Source organism: Bos grunniens, chromosome 5 (assembly GCF_055505025.1).
Source record: "Bos grunniens cultivar Pamir isolate PY7600 chromosome 5, Bosgru_T2T1.0, whole genome shotgun sequence".
Lineage (NCBI taxonomy): Eukaryota > Metazoa > Chordata > Mammalia > Artiodactyla > Bovidae > Bos > Bos grunniens.
The window spans coordinates 117,988,179-118,003,450 of record NC_141169.1 but is presented as its reverse complement, the minus strand read 5'-3'; the positions used below and the strand labels follow the sequence as shown (position 1 = coordinate 118,003,450).

Below are 15,272 nucleotides of genomic sequence, written 5' to 3'. Positions count from 1 at the left end.
GGCTCAGAGGTGCCCACCCAGTAACAGTCAGGCAAAGGAACCAATTAACTAATTTATTTTAATCCCAGGAAATGTGTCTAGTCGATTTAGAGGTGTCTGCTGCCTCCCGGAAGACCCGCCCCCTCTGTGCCCCGTGAGTCCCTAACCTAATTTCAGTTTGCACTGAAGGAACCTGAGAAACACCAGTGGGCAGAGACTGCCTCTCACAGCATCACCGAGTTGGACGTCAGGGCCGGGTTCCCCGCGGGGAGGGAGACAGAGGCAGCAGTTATAAAACTGGCTCAGATCTTGTTAAAGCCAAGTCACAAGGCTTTGGTTTCTGCCTCCACACTCAATCCTCACACCTCAGAAAGCACAGCAGATCAACGAGTGTGCATACATATGATTAAAATCATGGTTGACAAAAATAATCAAGGACCCACTGCAGAACACAGGGATCCCTACTCCATAGTCTATAACAACCTAAATGGGAAAAGAATTTGAAAAGGAACAGACACATGCATGGGTATAACTGAATCACTTTGTTGAAACTGACACAACACCGTAAATCAACTGTACTCCCATGTGAAGTAAAAAATTTTTAAGAATCATGGTTGACAATGTGCAGTTTAGAATTAAGAGAAAATCTACCCAAATCAGTGCCACTAAAGCCCCAGGGGAAGCTTGCAGACACAGCAGAAGGGCCAAGGGCCCAGGCACTGAGGTGGGAGCCCCTCTCCCAGGAGGCATAGGGCCCCCACTAGTCGGGACCCTGGGCAAGTCACTCCCCACCATGGGTCCCCTCATCCAAAAGGTGGGACGACAGAACCTTTCCAGAATATGGAGAGGAAGGCAGAATGGTGGGCTTTATCCCAGGGGCGGCCTGGAGTGCGGAGAGGGGTGCCCCTAGGGGTGGATGGGAGACTCCCCTCCCCAAGCTGAGCCCACCACCACCCCACCCCGACCTTCCAACCCTCGAACTGGGAGGTGTAAAGGAGGGTCCCCTGGGAAAACAGTTTTCGAGGCAAATAAAACAGCAGCCCCCACCTAGGCTCTGCTTGAAACCGCACTATGGCCCTGAGCGAGTATTAGAAAAAGATTTGGAACCATGCTGAAAATTGATTTCTGCCCCTCTTGCTGTAACGTTGCTGGTTACAGGGCCTTCTGCTTTACAGGCCCAGCCAACTGGCCCCAACCACTTGTAACCCTGCGAAGCCCATGCAGCAGCCGGTCTGAGGGTCGCAGAGGCCCTGCGGGGTGGGCAGCCAGGCCGGCTCACTGCAGGAGGTGGACGGCGGCCGCCTTGCGGATGAGCCTAGCGGTCAGGGGGGAGTTGGGCTTTAAGGCATCTCGCTCCATCAGAAGGCTCCTGGGGAAACAGAGACAAGGTCAGTGCTGGAACCTTCTAGAAGCTGGGGGATGGACGGCTCTCCACCCCGAGGCAGGACATGAGCAGCATGGGCTGGGGCTGAGCTGGCAGAAAGCAAGACGCCCCCTCACCCAGTGGTGGAGGGAGGGGCTGGCATCACGGCCCAGGGGACAGGTGGGACCAAGGCCCAGAGGCAGGAGATGGGGCCTTGGCAGGGGTGGGGAGCGGACAGCAGGTGGGCAGCGCTGTGAGGTTGAGAAAGCCTGGGCTCCCGCCCCACATCTTCATGCTTGCCCAGGCCATCCATGATTGGAGAGCACCCTGGCAGTGTCCTGGTGATGCCCAAGTGCAGAGCGTTTCAGGGTGGGCACACCCCTGTGGCTTCACCTGCCCCAAGACTGGGGGCCTGTCTCCTTGCCATAAGGAGTGCCTGGACCAGAGGGTGGGGCGTGACCATGGAGATGGAGGGGAAGACCATGCCTGAGAATGCCAGAAAAGACCCCGATGCTGGGAAAGACTTGGGGTAGGAGAAGGGGATGACAGAGGATGAGAGGGTTGGATGGCATCACCGACTCGATGGACATGAGTTTGAGCAAGCTCCGGGAGTGGGTGATGGACAGGGAAGCCTAGCGTGCTGCCGTCCACGGGGATGCAAAGAGTCGGACACGACTGAGTGACTGAACAACAACATGCCTGAGAATGTTCTAGGGAATCAAGCGGCCAAAGGAACGGTGAGGGGAAAATTCCAGCTTTCAACAAGGGAGGATAATTTAAGACAAAGACCCCCCGCCAAACAACTGACCATAGTGATCCTTTGCACTGAGGGCAGGGTTAAGGGGCTGGGCCTGGCACTGGGGCTGGGGACACCATGGCAGGGGGCTGAGGCTTTCTGCTTTGGAGGGGAGGGGGGCTGAGCAGCGTGAGGATGCCAGGAAGGTACCCTGCCGGCAGCGGGTTCCCCAGCACCCCCAGCGTGGACCGTATCGTGCCCTCCAGCTGACCCCAGCTCCCCTGCTCAAGGCCTCGCCCGCCTCTCTGTCCACAGGGCCCCACCCTCCCTGCCCAGCTGCCACCAGGCCTGGAGCCCCCAAGCAGCTCCAGCACTAGAGAATGTGTGCGGCTCTGCATGTGACCGTGGGGGGCTGATAGAGGGGCCATGCGTCCAGGGCGCTACAGGGTGTGACCACTTCCTGTGTGTCTGTCCACACTCGTGGGACACACCATCAATGCTTGTTTCATCAGCACCAGCAAACCTGCACTGCTCGGCTGGAACCACCGCTGAGGAAGCTGGGCCTTGCCTGCCATGGGCTGCGTGGACTCTGGCCCCTTCCGCCGGACCTCTAACCTCCAGAGTCCAGCAAGTGCCCCCTGTGCAGTATGGACTTGCAGCAGCAGCTTCACGGGGCCTCAGGACACCTCTTCCACCCACCTGGCACCCCAGAACCCCTTTCCCTTTGGCGCTCCAGCTGGCCAGGAGACTTGGGTGAGGAGGGGGTCTCATCTCACCCCCAGGGCACTGGGGCCGGTGGGGCTGAGAGGAGCCAGGGTGGGAGCACAGAGGTTGTGGCAGAGGCTGGCTTCCCAGAGCTTTCTTCCTGGGGTGCCCCCACCCCGACACCCCTAATCCTCCAGCCGCACCCCTCCTCCTGAGCAGATCACCTCTGAGCCGGTTAAACCCGCTTGGTTTCAGGAGTCCACCTGAATGTCACCTCCACGGGCTCCCTCCCACCCTGGCCCCCGTCCACTCAACCCCTCCACCACGGCATCCCGGGCAGTGCACCCATGCCCACAGCGTTTTTACACACATTTGTGGAATGAATCGCTTACTCCCTGCAGGAGAGGGAAGCTCCTCGCAGCCTCGGCTGGGGCCTACCCACCCACCTCTCCCCCTGGCACCTGGCACAGTTTGGTAGGATAATGTGAGCCGAGGCCTGAAGGCTCAGTGGGTGTCAGCGGGTGCACAAGGAAGGACGTCTCAGGCAGAAGGGCGGCACATGTGAAGGCCCAGGGGCCTGCACAAGTAACGAGCTCAGCGTGGCCAGGACAAGGAGTGCGCTGGGGGAGGGCGGGGCAGGGGGCGCTGAAGGCAGGGCCCTCTGCCCCTTTGGTCAAGTTGCAGATGCTCAGAGGGGAGAACCAGGCACCCTCGGGGCCTCGTGTCTTCACAGGCTTAGAGACGGGCACCACCTTCGGCCAAGGCAGGTGGGAACCTCTGGGACCCTGAAAGTCCGGGGGAGACCCCCGAGTGACGGGGCTGTGCTCGGGGTCCTTCTTGGCTGGGCTCTGGGCCAGAATAAGGAACTCACCGGGCCACGTGCTTGTGGAGGCCGGACGAGCAGTTCAAGGCCGCGTGAATCAGTAACTGGTTGAAGACATCTCTCTGAAAGATGCACTGGGCATGTGAGACCCCGTGACACGGGACGAGGGGTGGGGACCCCCTCCCCCACTGCAGGCCGGCCAGTCCTCAGGGACAAGCTCATGGGGGTGTGAGCCGCAAGGACCTTCCCACCCCACGGGAGCCCGGGGGCTGCGGACTGTGGGGGCTCCTGGCCCCAGGGCCCTTGCGTGACACGTGCAAGGCTGGGGCTCACCTGGGCATTGCTGCCTCCTATCTGGACCAGCCGGTAGCGGATGGGCAGCAGCAGCTCCACCACGCGGTCGGGGCTCCCATCCTGGGCCTCCACCAGGGCCTGGCACAGGGGCAGCCCCACATCGCGGGCCAGGAGGTGCTGGCAGTTCTCCCCTGGGGACCTGCCGGCCCAAGAGGGTGCCCTCAGCCCTGTGCTGCCCCCGTGACGGCACATCGGTCTCCCACCCAACTCAGGTCCCTAAGAGGGTGGCCTCTTCCTCAGCCCGGCGCCCCTGACTCTGTGCCCCACACAGTAGGGGCTTTGATAAGGTGGGCTGACAGAGGACAGGCCACCAGGGATGGGAGAGAACAGGCTCTCAACTCAGTCCAATGGCGCTGTGGCCTCGGGCCGGTGCCCTGACGCCTGGCCTCAGTTTGCTCATCTGTAAAGTGGGAGTAGCAGGGCTGACCTTGCAGGGAAAGCAAGTCAAGGCTGTACTGGAGCTGGTGCTGCCCCTGGACTGAATGAACAGCTGGGGCAGGCCTCGTCTTCCCAGGGCCCTCAGGAGGTGCCCGATCTGGGTCATGAGGGCTGGGGGCCTCAAGCTATGGCCAAAGCCCCAGGAGGAGGGGCAGGGCAAGTGGCCGTGGGTGTCAACCTCCCTTGGGCAGCCGGGACAAACCGCCAGGGCTCCTGGTCCCCAGCTGTAGCCCTCCGCTCGGGAGACGGCTGGCCACATCCCTGGTGGCCTGTACTGTGCCTCCCCGGACTCTCTGGCCCCGCTGTGATTGGTGCGGGGATGTCACCATGTCACTGCCCCCATTCTCCCACCAGCTGAGCAAGCAGGCTGACAGCAGAGAGCTGAGACCCTGTAAGGGGCAGTCCCTCTGGCTCCAGGGCCTCCCCACCTCCCCTGGGCGTGACATTGACCTTGACCTTGAGGCGTAGAGGACAGGGACTGCTCTGTGTCCCGGGGGGGCGGGGGGGGTGGGAAGCAACCGTACCCTCGAAGGGCCCGCCCCAGGGGGACACACACCTGGGGGAGACTGAACACCTGGGGCAAGCACCTTCGGAGGATGTTCGTCTAAGGGGCACCCCTGGGAGGGCCGCCATGGGCATCCGTGTGGCTGTGCTCACCTGGGGCCTCCACCCTCGGCCTCCCGGCAGGCAGAGGCGGTCTACTGCGCTGCCCCCGCCCCCCGCCCCAGGCCCTCCACGTACTCGCTGGCGTCCCGCAGGGTGGTCAGCAGCTCCTGCGTGGTCTGGGCGTCCCCTGCGCCCAGGGACGCCATCAGAAAGTGCGCATCGTTGAAGAGCAGGATGTGGTCTCGGCTGTGCTTCCGGGTCACAGACAGGACGTCCTGCCACCGCTCGCCCACGGAGACCCCTGGGGACACGGGGGGACACCCGCGGGCCTGGCGTGAGCGCTGTGTGCACGAGCCTCTGGCCCCCACAGGTGGTTCCACGTGAGGAGGCCCTGCCAAGCTGGCAGGCGGCATCTGGCCTCGGGCTTAGGCCTTTGGGCCTGGCTTACGTTAACTTTGTTTAATCATAAAAGCAGCAGATGGGTAAGGTAGAAAGCCAATCAAAATAATAAAAGCTATGGAAGGGTGTTCAGTGAAGTCTCTGACCCCTTTGACAAACCCCAAACCACTGTATTGGAGAAGGAAATGGCAACCCACTCCAGTCTTCCTGCCTGGAGAATCCCATGGACAGAGGAGCCTGGCGGGCTACCGTCCATGGGGCTGCAAAGAGTCAGACGCGACAGAGCAAAACCACTGTAAAACTTCCTCTTGTGGTTCTCACTGGGAAGGCCCCTGACACAGGGCAGGGGGCCAGTCAGAACCTGCGGAATTCATAAAGAGTATCCTTTGGGTCTTCCTTTTGGGGCTTCTCTGGTGGCTCAGAGGTAAACAATCTGCTCGCAATGTGGGAGACCTGAGTTCGATTTATGGGCTGGAAAGATCCCCTGAAGGCGGGCATGGCAACCCACTCCAGTGTTCTTGCCTGGAGAATCCCATGGACAGAGGAGCCTGGCGGGCTACCATCCATGGGGCTGCAAAGAGTTGTCGCAAAGAGTCGGGCACGACTAAGTGACTGAGCACTCCTTTGGGTCTGTATTTCCAGCTCGAGACTGTTCCTTCTACTCTGCTCTCTCACACCACCTCCCCTCCTGTCCCTCGTGGATCCTGAAAGTTACCCGACTCCCCCTCCTGCTCCTCACGTTCCTCCTGCGACCCTGTGGTTGCCCTGGACCTCCGCGTCTCTGCCCGTCAACTGGAAGCAGCCTGGAGGCTCCACTCTGCGGTGAGGAAGCAAGTGGCCTTCCTCTCCCTTCCCCAGCCCCATGGCACCCCGATGGGGCCTCCCAGCCTCCAGATCAGGGCCCGGCCCTTCTGAGCCCCTCCTCACAGGCATTCAGGGGGCCCAGGCTTGAGGCCCAGGCTGGACCTCCACAGACGAAGGGTCTACAGGGTCGGGGTCAGCAGGACGCAGCTTCCCCGGGCCCTCCCCTCCCCTCCCAGCTCTGGAGGCTCTGGCTGAGCAGAGACACAGGCCCCACCAGCCGGGCTCTGGCCGCCCAGCCCCGTCGCCCCCTCGAGCCTGGCCTCCCCTTGCTCAGCCCACTTGCTGGACGGAACCAGTTCAGCCTGGCCCCACAGGCCCTCCAATATGCAGATAAAAGCTGCATTCATCACCCTCCATCCCCACCCTTCAGCCTCCTCCGCTCCATCTAAGCATGTGGACCGTGCCGCTCGCTCATCCCCAGAACAGGCCATCGGCTGCCGTCCTTGTGGCGCTGGATAGGCCACTCCCTGCTCTGATGTCCTTTCCCATCGCCCCTCGACAAAACCCTGTGCTCCTTTTCGTGGCTTCCATCTCACCTCCTCTAGGAAGCCTTCCCAGAGCACTCTAGAAACAGCCTCATGCCCACTCTGTCCCGCTGACACGGGCCCTGTGGTGGGCAGGGGTTTGGCTCTGCTGAACCTGGGAGGGCGGACAGAGCCGTCCGGTACCCGCAGCGGTCAGCCGGAAGCCCTCCGTGGCCCCCAGAGGTATGACCAACCCCGTCCCGGCCACGTCCAAGCATCAGGTGACACTGTTGAGAAATGTGTCTCTCTGAAATCCCTGGGCATTGAGAAACAGATGGTACCAGAGACGGGTGGCCAGGTGCCACCTGTGTCTTGCAGGCCGGGCAGGTAGGCTGTGGGGACGGCAGGGGCCCGCCAGGTTTGGAGCTGGAGGCCTGTGCTCCGAGGGGCAGTGGGAACCAGGACAAAGGGCAGCTGGGGCCTGGCCCCTGGCCTGGGGCTGCACTGTCCCAGGGCTGAGAGCAGGCCCTGGAGAAACTCGCTCAAGCGCTCCTGCCGGCCTGGACCCCAGCCACGGCACCTCCCGCTCGTCACACTGGAGGGGGGGAACCAGGAAGCAGACAGGGCTACCTTCCATCTGCAGCCGGTACAGCATGGAGCAGTTGTCCACCACGTCCAGCATCGCCCCGCTGGCCCGCAGGCTGGGGAGGATCTGGAAGACAAGGGCGGGTGGGGGGATGAGGGGCTGCAGGGACCACCCGAGTCCACCCATCGGGGCCAAGCCCTCAGCCCACGGAAGCCACCGCCAGCGTCCCCTCCACGCACCCCTCAGGGCCGTTCGGCTCTCAGGGCCTGGGCCGCTCAGGGTGCCTGAGGGACACTGGACAGACTTGGGAGAGAGCCCAGCGCACTGGCCCCAGGGGAGTGGGTGTCGGGCCCTGGCCCGCCTCGCACTGCGTGTCCCCGCCTGGCCTGACAACAACTACTCCTCCAGCGGGTCTGCACCCCACCCCACAAGCTCCCGTCACCCTTCATTCCCTACCCCAAGGAGTGCCTTATAGAGGATGGAGCTTACATAGGCTTTCCTCTTACAGGAAACCCTACTGAGCATTTTTCTCCAGGGTTCAGAGCCTCAAATCACAAGCATGTCTGTGCCCCAGACTGTTCGTAAGCCCACAGTGGGGTGCCCAGAAGTTCTGAGTTAGGCTTTTTTTTTTTCTTTTAAACACACATCTTTGGCTCAAAAGTTGAGTCTGCCTGCTAATACAGGACTTGGGTTCAATCCCTGGGTCAGGAAGACCCCCTGGAGAAGAGAATGGCAACCCACTCCAGTATTCTTGCCTGGAGAATTCCCTGGACAGAGGAGCCTGGTGGGCTACAGTCCACAGGGCCGCAAAGACTCAGACATGACTGAGTGACTAACACTTTCACTTTCAAACATATACTTAGGGCCTGGAGAGAGGGGGAATGGTTAGCGTTGAGTAGGTGGGGATTTTCAGTTTGGAAAGATAAAAAAGTTGCAGGAATGGATGGTGGCGAAGGCTGCATTGCAATGTGAATGTACTGACCACCACAGAGCTGTACATGTAAACTGCTTACCATGGGAACCGCACACCTAAAGCGGTCACCATGGTAACTGTACACACAAACTGGTTGCCATGGTGACCGTACACTTGCACTGGTTACCGTGGTAAAATACAGTATGTATGCTTTATCTAGTGCTCAGTTGTGTCCGACTCTGCAACCCCATGAATTGCAGCTCACCAGACTCCTCTGTCCATGGGATTCTCCAGGCAAGAAGACCGGAGTGGGTTGCCATTTCCTCCTCCAGGGGATCTTCCCAGGGGATTGAACCCTCATCTCTTGCATCTCCTGCATTGGCAGGTGGGTTCTTTACCACTGAGCCATCTGGGAAAGCAATCTCCCAACGCCCACAGGTGAGCAGAGTCAAATCCCATTCTGGGTTTCAACACCGCCCTTGGAGAGAATCAGCGCTGTGAGGTCTCACACAAGAGCTGGGCTCTCACTCCGGCTGTGGGTCTGTCTGGGGCAACACGGACTGGATCAGGGAACTGTTCGAGACTGAAGGTGAATCGACGAAATAAACTGAATCGGGTGCAAGCGTGGACTTACGTGGTCATCGTAAATGGTCAACGCAGCCTCGTATTCGCCCTGGAAAAATGAAGTTCCAGGATTAACACAGGGAGGAGGTGAAATGAGATGCTGAGACGTGAACTGAAAACGCCTCGACAAAGGCCCCAGCCTGCCTACCCATAGCTTGGTGGGTCTCGGGATGGGAGGAGGGGAACCCACCCGGCCCCAGCCCTTCTTCCCAGGTGGGAGACACGGCACCAGCTGCTGCTAGGGGAGCCCTTTCCGCAAAAGCATCATTTTTTGCATGAAGCGCTTGTCGAGCGGCTGTGAGCTCTCCCATCTATTTCCTCCAGGACGGTTTCTTCCTCTCTGCCTTTTCCTCATGGCCCATTCAGCTGGGTTCACCGCCTTCTTGAAGATGCTGTGTCACTGCATTCTGCATGTCCTTACCGGGTCCTTACCTTCCAAGCATTTCTCTTTGGACCTTTAGGGAGCTTCTAGATTTTCTCTACGACAAACTGTAAGCAGAGCCCTTATAAATGGGACCCAGTGGTGGGATCGCTGGGGTCCAGCGCCCCCACTGGGTGAAGCACTGTGAGGGCCCCACGGCTCATCCAGGTTCACTGTGGGGCGCAGGCCTGGAGTTCACTCCAGGGGCTGCCTTGGCGCAGTTCACACCGGAGCTGCCTTGTCGCCACAAATGGCGCATGTGTGTACAGGGTTTCTGAGTCCAGGGCAGTGGGAAGTACCTAACGGAGTTCAAACCTGAGAAGCTGTTTGAAAACATGAGTGCCCGACTGTGTGAGAACACCGCTGAAATGCACAAACACACCACTGCTCCGCAGGGCATACAGTACAGCACAGGGGAAAAGCCTTTCTTTCCTTGGAGGGTAAGCCCTCCATCTTTGTAGGGTAAGACAGCCGGTCATCTTACCTTTTCAATCAGATATAAGGCCCAGTGCCAATAATTATGACAAGCAAGCATGTCAGAGTCCTGGGGAAAGAACAAGAGAATGAGAAAAATCTGACAGCCCAGGGTCGGGGGTTGGGAGGGCGCGGTACGGGGGATAAGCAGCTGCTGTCCGTGTCAACGCAGAAGCCCGCAGCTTCGGGTGCAGGAAACACTTCCCAGCCCCTGCCTCGGCTGCCCTGGCTGGCAAGTCCACGCCTGTCCATTCCTTCGGCCCTGAGCCTCGGCAAGCGGTATGCCTGAATTTACTGAGGGTGCTGAGGCTACAGCAGGCTGGCATCTTAGCCCCAGGACGAGGAGACAGGAAAACCAGAGCCACCCAGAGGGGGCCACTTGGCAACCCAAGCCTCGCCTTCCTTAGGTGTGGTGTGGAGAAAATGAGGAAGTCCATCCAAACGGCTGCAGAGGCCGACTGTGCCCAACAGGCAGGGCATCCCAGTAAAGCCCGACGGACAGCTGTGCCCGGGGCCGAACCTCTGCAGGTCCTGGCACAGCCCACGGGATAAGGGGGCAGCGGTGGCACCTGGACGGCTGCGGCTGCTGTGCTTTGGGCCCCACCACGAGCGCCAGCCTACAGGGTTACAACAGACACTTCCTTCTCTGCTTGGGCACCTCCCACCTCCTGGGAGGCAGCTAACGCTGCCTCCTCCATGGCCCACGTCTACCTGGCACCTATGTCTGAGGATTCAACCCTCCCAGCTCCTCTCTGTCACAGGCCACTGCGGACTTCTGTTTACACTGATCCTACACCTCCCTGTCCTTTGTCCACAAACTCCTACTCACCCTTCGACATTCATCTCACAGGCTGCCTCCACCAGGAAGCCTTCTCTGACTGCTTCCCCCTCAAGCCCAATTGGGTGGGATGCTTCCTCTGGGTTTCAATACCCCCAAGAGTGCCCCTGTCATGCTGTGGTCATGCTGGGAGCTGCTGGCTCCACTTGACGGGCCTTTTGAAGACGCAGAAGCCTGGGCAGGACTCTCAGTGGGGTCCCTGGGATGAGGTAAAGCCTGGGACACTGACTGGAGCCTGAAGAACTGAGCTTGGTGCCGGCAGCCAAGAGCCAGGGGCAGGTACTGGAGGACGGGAAGGGGAGCCGCGGGCCCCGCCATCTGCCCCTGGGCCATGCAGTCAGGCTGGAGACCGTCAGGAGCCACCGTAGGGGCCTTGCACAGGCGTCGGGGCCCAGCGCCTGCCAGATGAGCCCAGCCATCAAGTGCTGCCTCATGTTAACAGTCAGGCCAGCGTCCAAGGGTGCTCCTTTGGGGCCAGGGGCCTCACGGCAGTGGCAACAGCAGGTTTTTCAGATGAGGAAACTGAGGCTCAGAGGGATCGGGTTCTTGCCCTGGGGAGAGGCCAGGCCTCAAGCACCCAGGCCCAGGAAATCCAGAGTCTGGGGCAGGAAGTAAATGGAATGAATACAAATGACCCGGCCTTGGCCAGGCCTCCCCGGCCTCCCCCCGGAGGGCACGGCCGCCCAGGTGCCCTCTCCATGCAGGGTCAGTACCTGCTGGGGGGCCTGAGGTCCGGGGCCCGACCCACACTGTGCTCCCTACTCCCCATCCAGGGCCGAGGTCAGGCCCAGGGTCTGGGGATCCTTTAAAAGCCATGAGTCTGAATCTAATGCCATCACAGTTCTCCAAGTGCACCTTGCACCTGCTCACCTGCTCCACCTAATACCCCTCCCGGAGAGACCGGGATGCTGCCTTCTCGTCAATGACTTCTCACTGGCCTTCCTGGGCCAGGGAGCTGCTGGGAGGCACCGAGGTGACCCAGCCAGTCCCCGATCCCTGCTGGGTTCCTGGTCTCGCCTTCATTGCTCAGTCGCTGACCACCTGCTGCTGGGTGCCCACCGGGGCCCAGAGAAGGGCTGGGCAGCAGACACCCCTGGAGAGGTAGCCCGGGTGTGTGCCAGGGACAAGCCCGAGGACAAGAGGCACGTGTGAGGGTGGAGGGCCACCGCAGCTGGGCACAGGCGGGCACAGGGAGGCCCCAGGGCGGTCAGGCCCCAGGAAAGTCCCTGGCAGGGCTTGAGAGGTCTGGATGGCAGGGGTGCCGCTGCCCCACCAGGGACCCGGCCCCCGCATGCCAGCCCTGCAGACAGTCGCTGGGCCCTCACCCACCCCATTGGCCCCTGGCTGCACCAGCTGCTCCCTGAGGATACTCTGTGGCTCCGGGGTCTGTGTCCAGCCCTCTGGCCGGTGGTGGAGCAGGCAGCTCAGAGCCTCCGTGGTTCTCACCGGCACCAGGCTCTGGTTCGTTGCCGTTGTTTAGTCGCTCAGTCGTGGTCGACTCTGCGACCTGGTGGACTGTAGCCCGCCAGGCTCCTCTGTCCACGGGATTCTCCAGGCAAGGATACAGGAGTGGGTTGCCATTTCCTTCTCCAGGGGGGGATCTTCCTGACCCAGGGATCGAACCTGGGTCTCCTGCATTGTAGAGGATTCTTTACTGCTGAGCCACCTGGGAAGCCTGGGTTCTTGTTCACCCGGTAATTTTTCTCATCCATTCCTTCTACAGCCAAATGCCTCAGGCCACGACCAATTCTAGGATTGCCTGCAAAATGCTGGCAGGTGTTGGGGAGCCATGTGGCTCCCAGGGGACCTGGTGCTTTGATAGGAATGCTTCCAAGAGGAACAGAAGTTTCCCCAAAACTAAGCTGCACCCAGTAACCCTGGCTGTTAATCCTCAGCTTAACTTACGAAGACAGATACAATTTTCCAGGCAGGTGGATGGACAAGAACCATACCTTCCAGTGGGCCTCTGAGTGCTGCATGAACTCCAATCCTTCCTGGACCTCCGCTCTCATCTCGTGAATGTGCGCAACGGTGTGCACTGACCATGCGTCCGTCGGGTTAATGGATAAAGCCTATGTGGGTGAGGAGGGGGCGGCAGGAGGACAAATTAACGTGATGCGTGAGTCGGTCCACCTGGGGACAAGGCGTGCCAAGTGCAGGGGCGCCAGGGGCCTGGGCTCTGCCCCAGAGTAACGACCCCAAAGACCAGCCCGTGAACCGAACGCTGGATGCTGCCAACGAGGGTGTCAGTGCCCACTTCACGGATGGGGACACTAAGGCGCAGGGAGGCTGAGTGACTTGCCCAGAGCCACACAGTGGGGCGGCAGTGGGGTCTTTCCAAAGCAGGGCTTATCCAGCCCCTTCGCCCCAAGCCTCCGGTACACAGCTGAGTCACGTGCAACACGCCGCCCAGCGTCTCCACCTTCCTCTAGGGGCTGCCATGGAGGCCAGTGGACACTGAGTGTGCACGGACTCCGGGGGCTCTCAGCTGCCCCTCCCAACTAGTACACACCCAAGGCCACACACAATCAAGGCCCACAACACGCAAGGACCACAGGTGTGGCTTTCCAGGCTCGTTCTGATACTGCTAGTAATAGCGACAGCCACTCACAGGACTGGTGGACTTGCCAGAGACAACACGGCAGAGGGATGTGAGGCTACTGGGCGCCTACTGAGCCCGGCACGGGGCAGTAAGCCGTGCTTCCCCGCGACCCTGGGGGCCACCCACACGGGTCCAGACCCCCCACACCCAACCACGGGCCCCCCCAGCCCTGCCACCTCGGTTCCCCCGTGCCTTTCACCTCTGCCCCTGGCCTGGCCCCTGCCAGGTGGTCTGTGCTGCAGCGGGCGGTGTGAAGCCCCACTGCACGCGCCCGTCCGGTCTGCGTGGGGACAGAGAAGGGGCCCGCCTGCAGGGATGCCGGGGGCCTGGGGCGGAGCCCCACAGGACCGGGATGCCGCGGGAGACCCGGGGGTGCAGCACGGGGCCGGGGCTTAGGGCAGGGGCTGCTCTCACCCCCTGTGGGGATCGTGGCCGCCCTCCCCGCTGACCTGCTTCCCCCACAGTTTCCTGGGGCAAAGTCCGCCTGGCCAGGGTGACCTGGCCCTGCTGTCCCCAGACTTTGCTCCCACCACCCGGCCCTCCCGCCTCCGCCCTAAGCCCCGGTCTATCAGTGCTCAGTCTATCAGCCAGCCCGGGCCTGCCTCTCCCCTTCCCCACTGCCGCCCTTGGCTCTTTCTGCCCTAGGGGTTCAGCCTGCAGAGGAGGCCCGGGTGTCACCACCATGAAGCCTCTCCTGATCCCAGAGGAGCCTGTGGAGCCTACTCTCAGTTTCCAAGAAGCCTGGCCTTGCCCAGTACCTGTCTGTAGTGGACTGCTGCTGGAGTCAGCGTGTGGGCGCCCGCAGGAGAACAACTGTGAAGGGAGGGAAGGGGGCCCCCACATCACCCCTTCCTGCTCCTGCGGTTGTGACCCTTCACCTTTTGGTCGCCCTCTGACTTTCTGAACCATCCTGCCACCCACAGGTGCCCACACAGATGGCGCCCTGCAGGAGGGCCTAATGCCAAGGTGTCCAGGGGACCTTCCTGCAGCCGGCCCCCTGGGAGGTGACGCCTGGTCCCCCAGCACAGAGCCAAGAGTACCATGAAGTCCCCTGTGTCCCCCGCTCAAAGCCCTGACTCGGGACTGCATCACAGACCCTGTCACCTCCTGTCAAGTCCCGCCTCTATTTGTGAGCCCGGAGGTCTGCAGAGACCCATGTGCCCTGTGGCCCCAGGAGGGCACCACTGCCCCCTGGGGAGGGGGAGGGTGCTGGGAGCCCTCCAGGGCAACGTCTGGGGGACGAGCCCTGCTGGGAGCTGGGGAGCAGGTCTGTCCAGGCAGCATGGATGGTGCTCAGGCAGCCTGGGGGAGCTTGGCACTGCCTTCTGTGGGCTAGGCGGCCTTGGCCTTGGCCTCCCAAAGCCTGGCTGCTCTCCTCTGAGTGACGAAGGGCTCAATGCCTCATGGCATTGCATCCAGCAGATGGACCGGGCATGTCCAAGTGAGGGCCAGCCCTGAGCCAGGCCCAGGAGCGGCTGTCACTCCCGGGTACATGGTGGTCCCACCCCGGGCCTCAGTCTCTACTCTTGGGAGGGGAGGCGCTGGAGGAGGGGCCTCTGAGTCAGAGAAGCAGAAGCCCTGGGGCCTGCAAGCCAGGGTGTCCAGGGTGCCGCCAGGGTAGCGGCCAGCCAATGTGCCCCAGCACAGAGGGAGGGGCCGGGCCTGCGGGAAGCACTTAGCATCCCTCCCAGCTCTGTGCCCTTGGCTGCGGCTCCCTCTGGTGGAGGTGGTACACCTCCAGCAGGCCCCAGTGCCAGGTCAGGGCCCACCAGAAGCAGCCTGATGAGATACAATTTATATTTTAAGGCAGGACAAGAAAAATTAAGCATAAGATCCTCCCTGTGCTTGTTCGGGCCTCTTCCCTGGCTCCCTGATAAGCAGTGCACGTCTGCATCACACATTAACCAGAGCTCCTCAAAGAAGGGAGTGCCTGCTCAGCCCTAGAGATGGAGTCTTCCCTCTCTTCCGACGCTAGCAGCGTAAGTTCTTCAGAGAACTCTGCCCTTTCGCAGCTCTGCAGCGGGGCATGGTGACTCGCTGCTCACTTTGTTCGTGCTTATCCAGACTGCGTGTGCTTGGTCTG

General features: G+C 61.1%; 1 protein-coding gene across 7 annotated transcripts in view; it reads right to left on the bottom strand.

The window, feature by feature from the left end:
- Positions 1–502: 502 nt before the first annotated feature.
- TTC38 (tetratricopeptide repeat domain 38) overlaps positions 503–15,272 on the bottom strand; it is a 33,859-nt gene continuing 19,089 nt past the window's right edge. For all 7 annotated transcript variants that reach the window (XM_086403320.1, XM_086403322.1, XM_086403323.1 and 4 more), the window contains 8 exons: positions 12,540–12,659; positions 9,760–9,819; positions 8,865–8,903; positions 7,362–7,443; positions 5,140–5,305; positions 3,940–4,099; positions 3,655–3,728; positions 503–1,348 (listed from right to left, as the gene is read on the bottom strand). In XM_086403320.1, the coding sequence (XP_086259446.1) occupies positions 1,255–1,348; positions 3,655–3,728; positions 3,940–4,099; positions 5,140–5,305; positions 7,362–7,443; positions 8,865–8,903; positions 9,760–9,819; positions 12,540–12,659 (795 nt within the window). In that variant the 3' untranslated portion in view covers positions 503–1,254. The remainder of the gene's footprint in view (positions 1,349–3,654; positions 3,729–3,939; positions 4,100–5,139; positions 5,306–7,361; positions 7,444–8,864; positions 8,904–9,759; positions 9,820–12,539; positions 12,660–15,272) is intronic.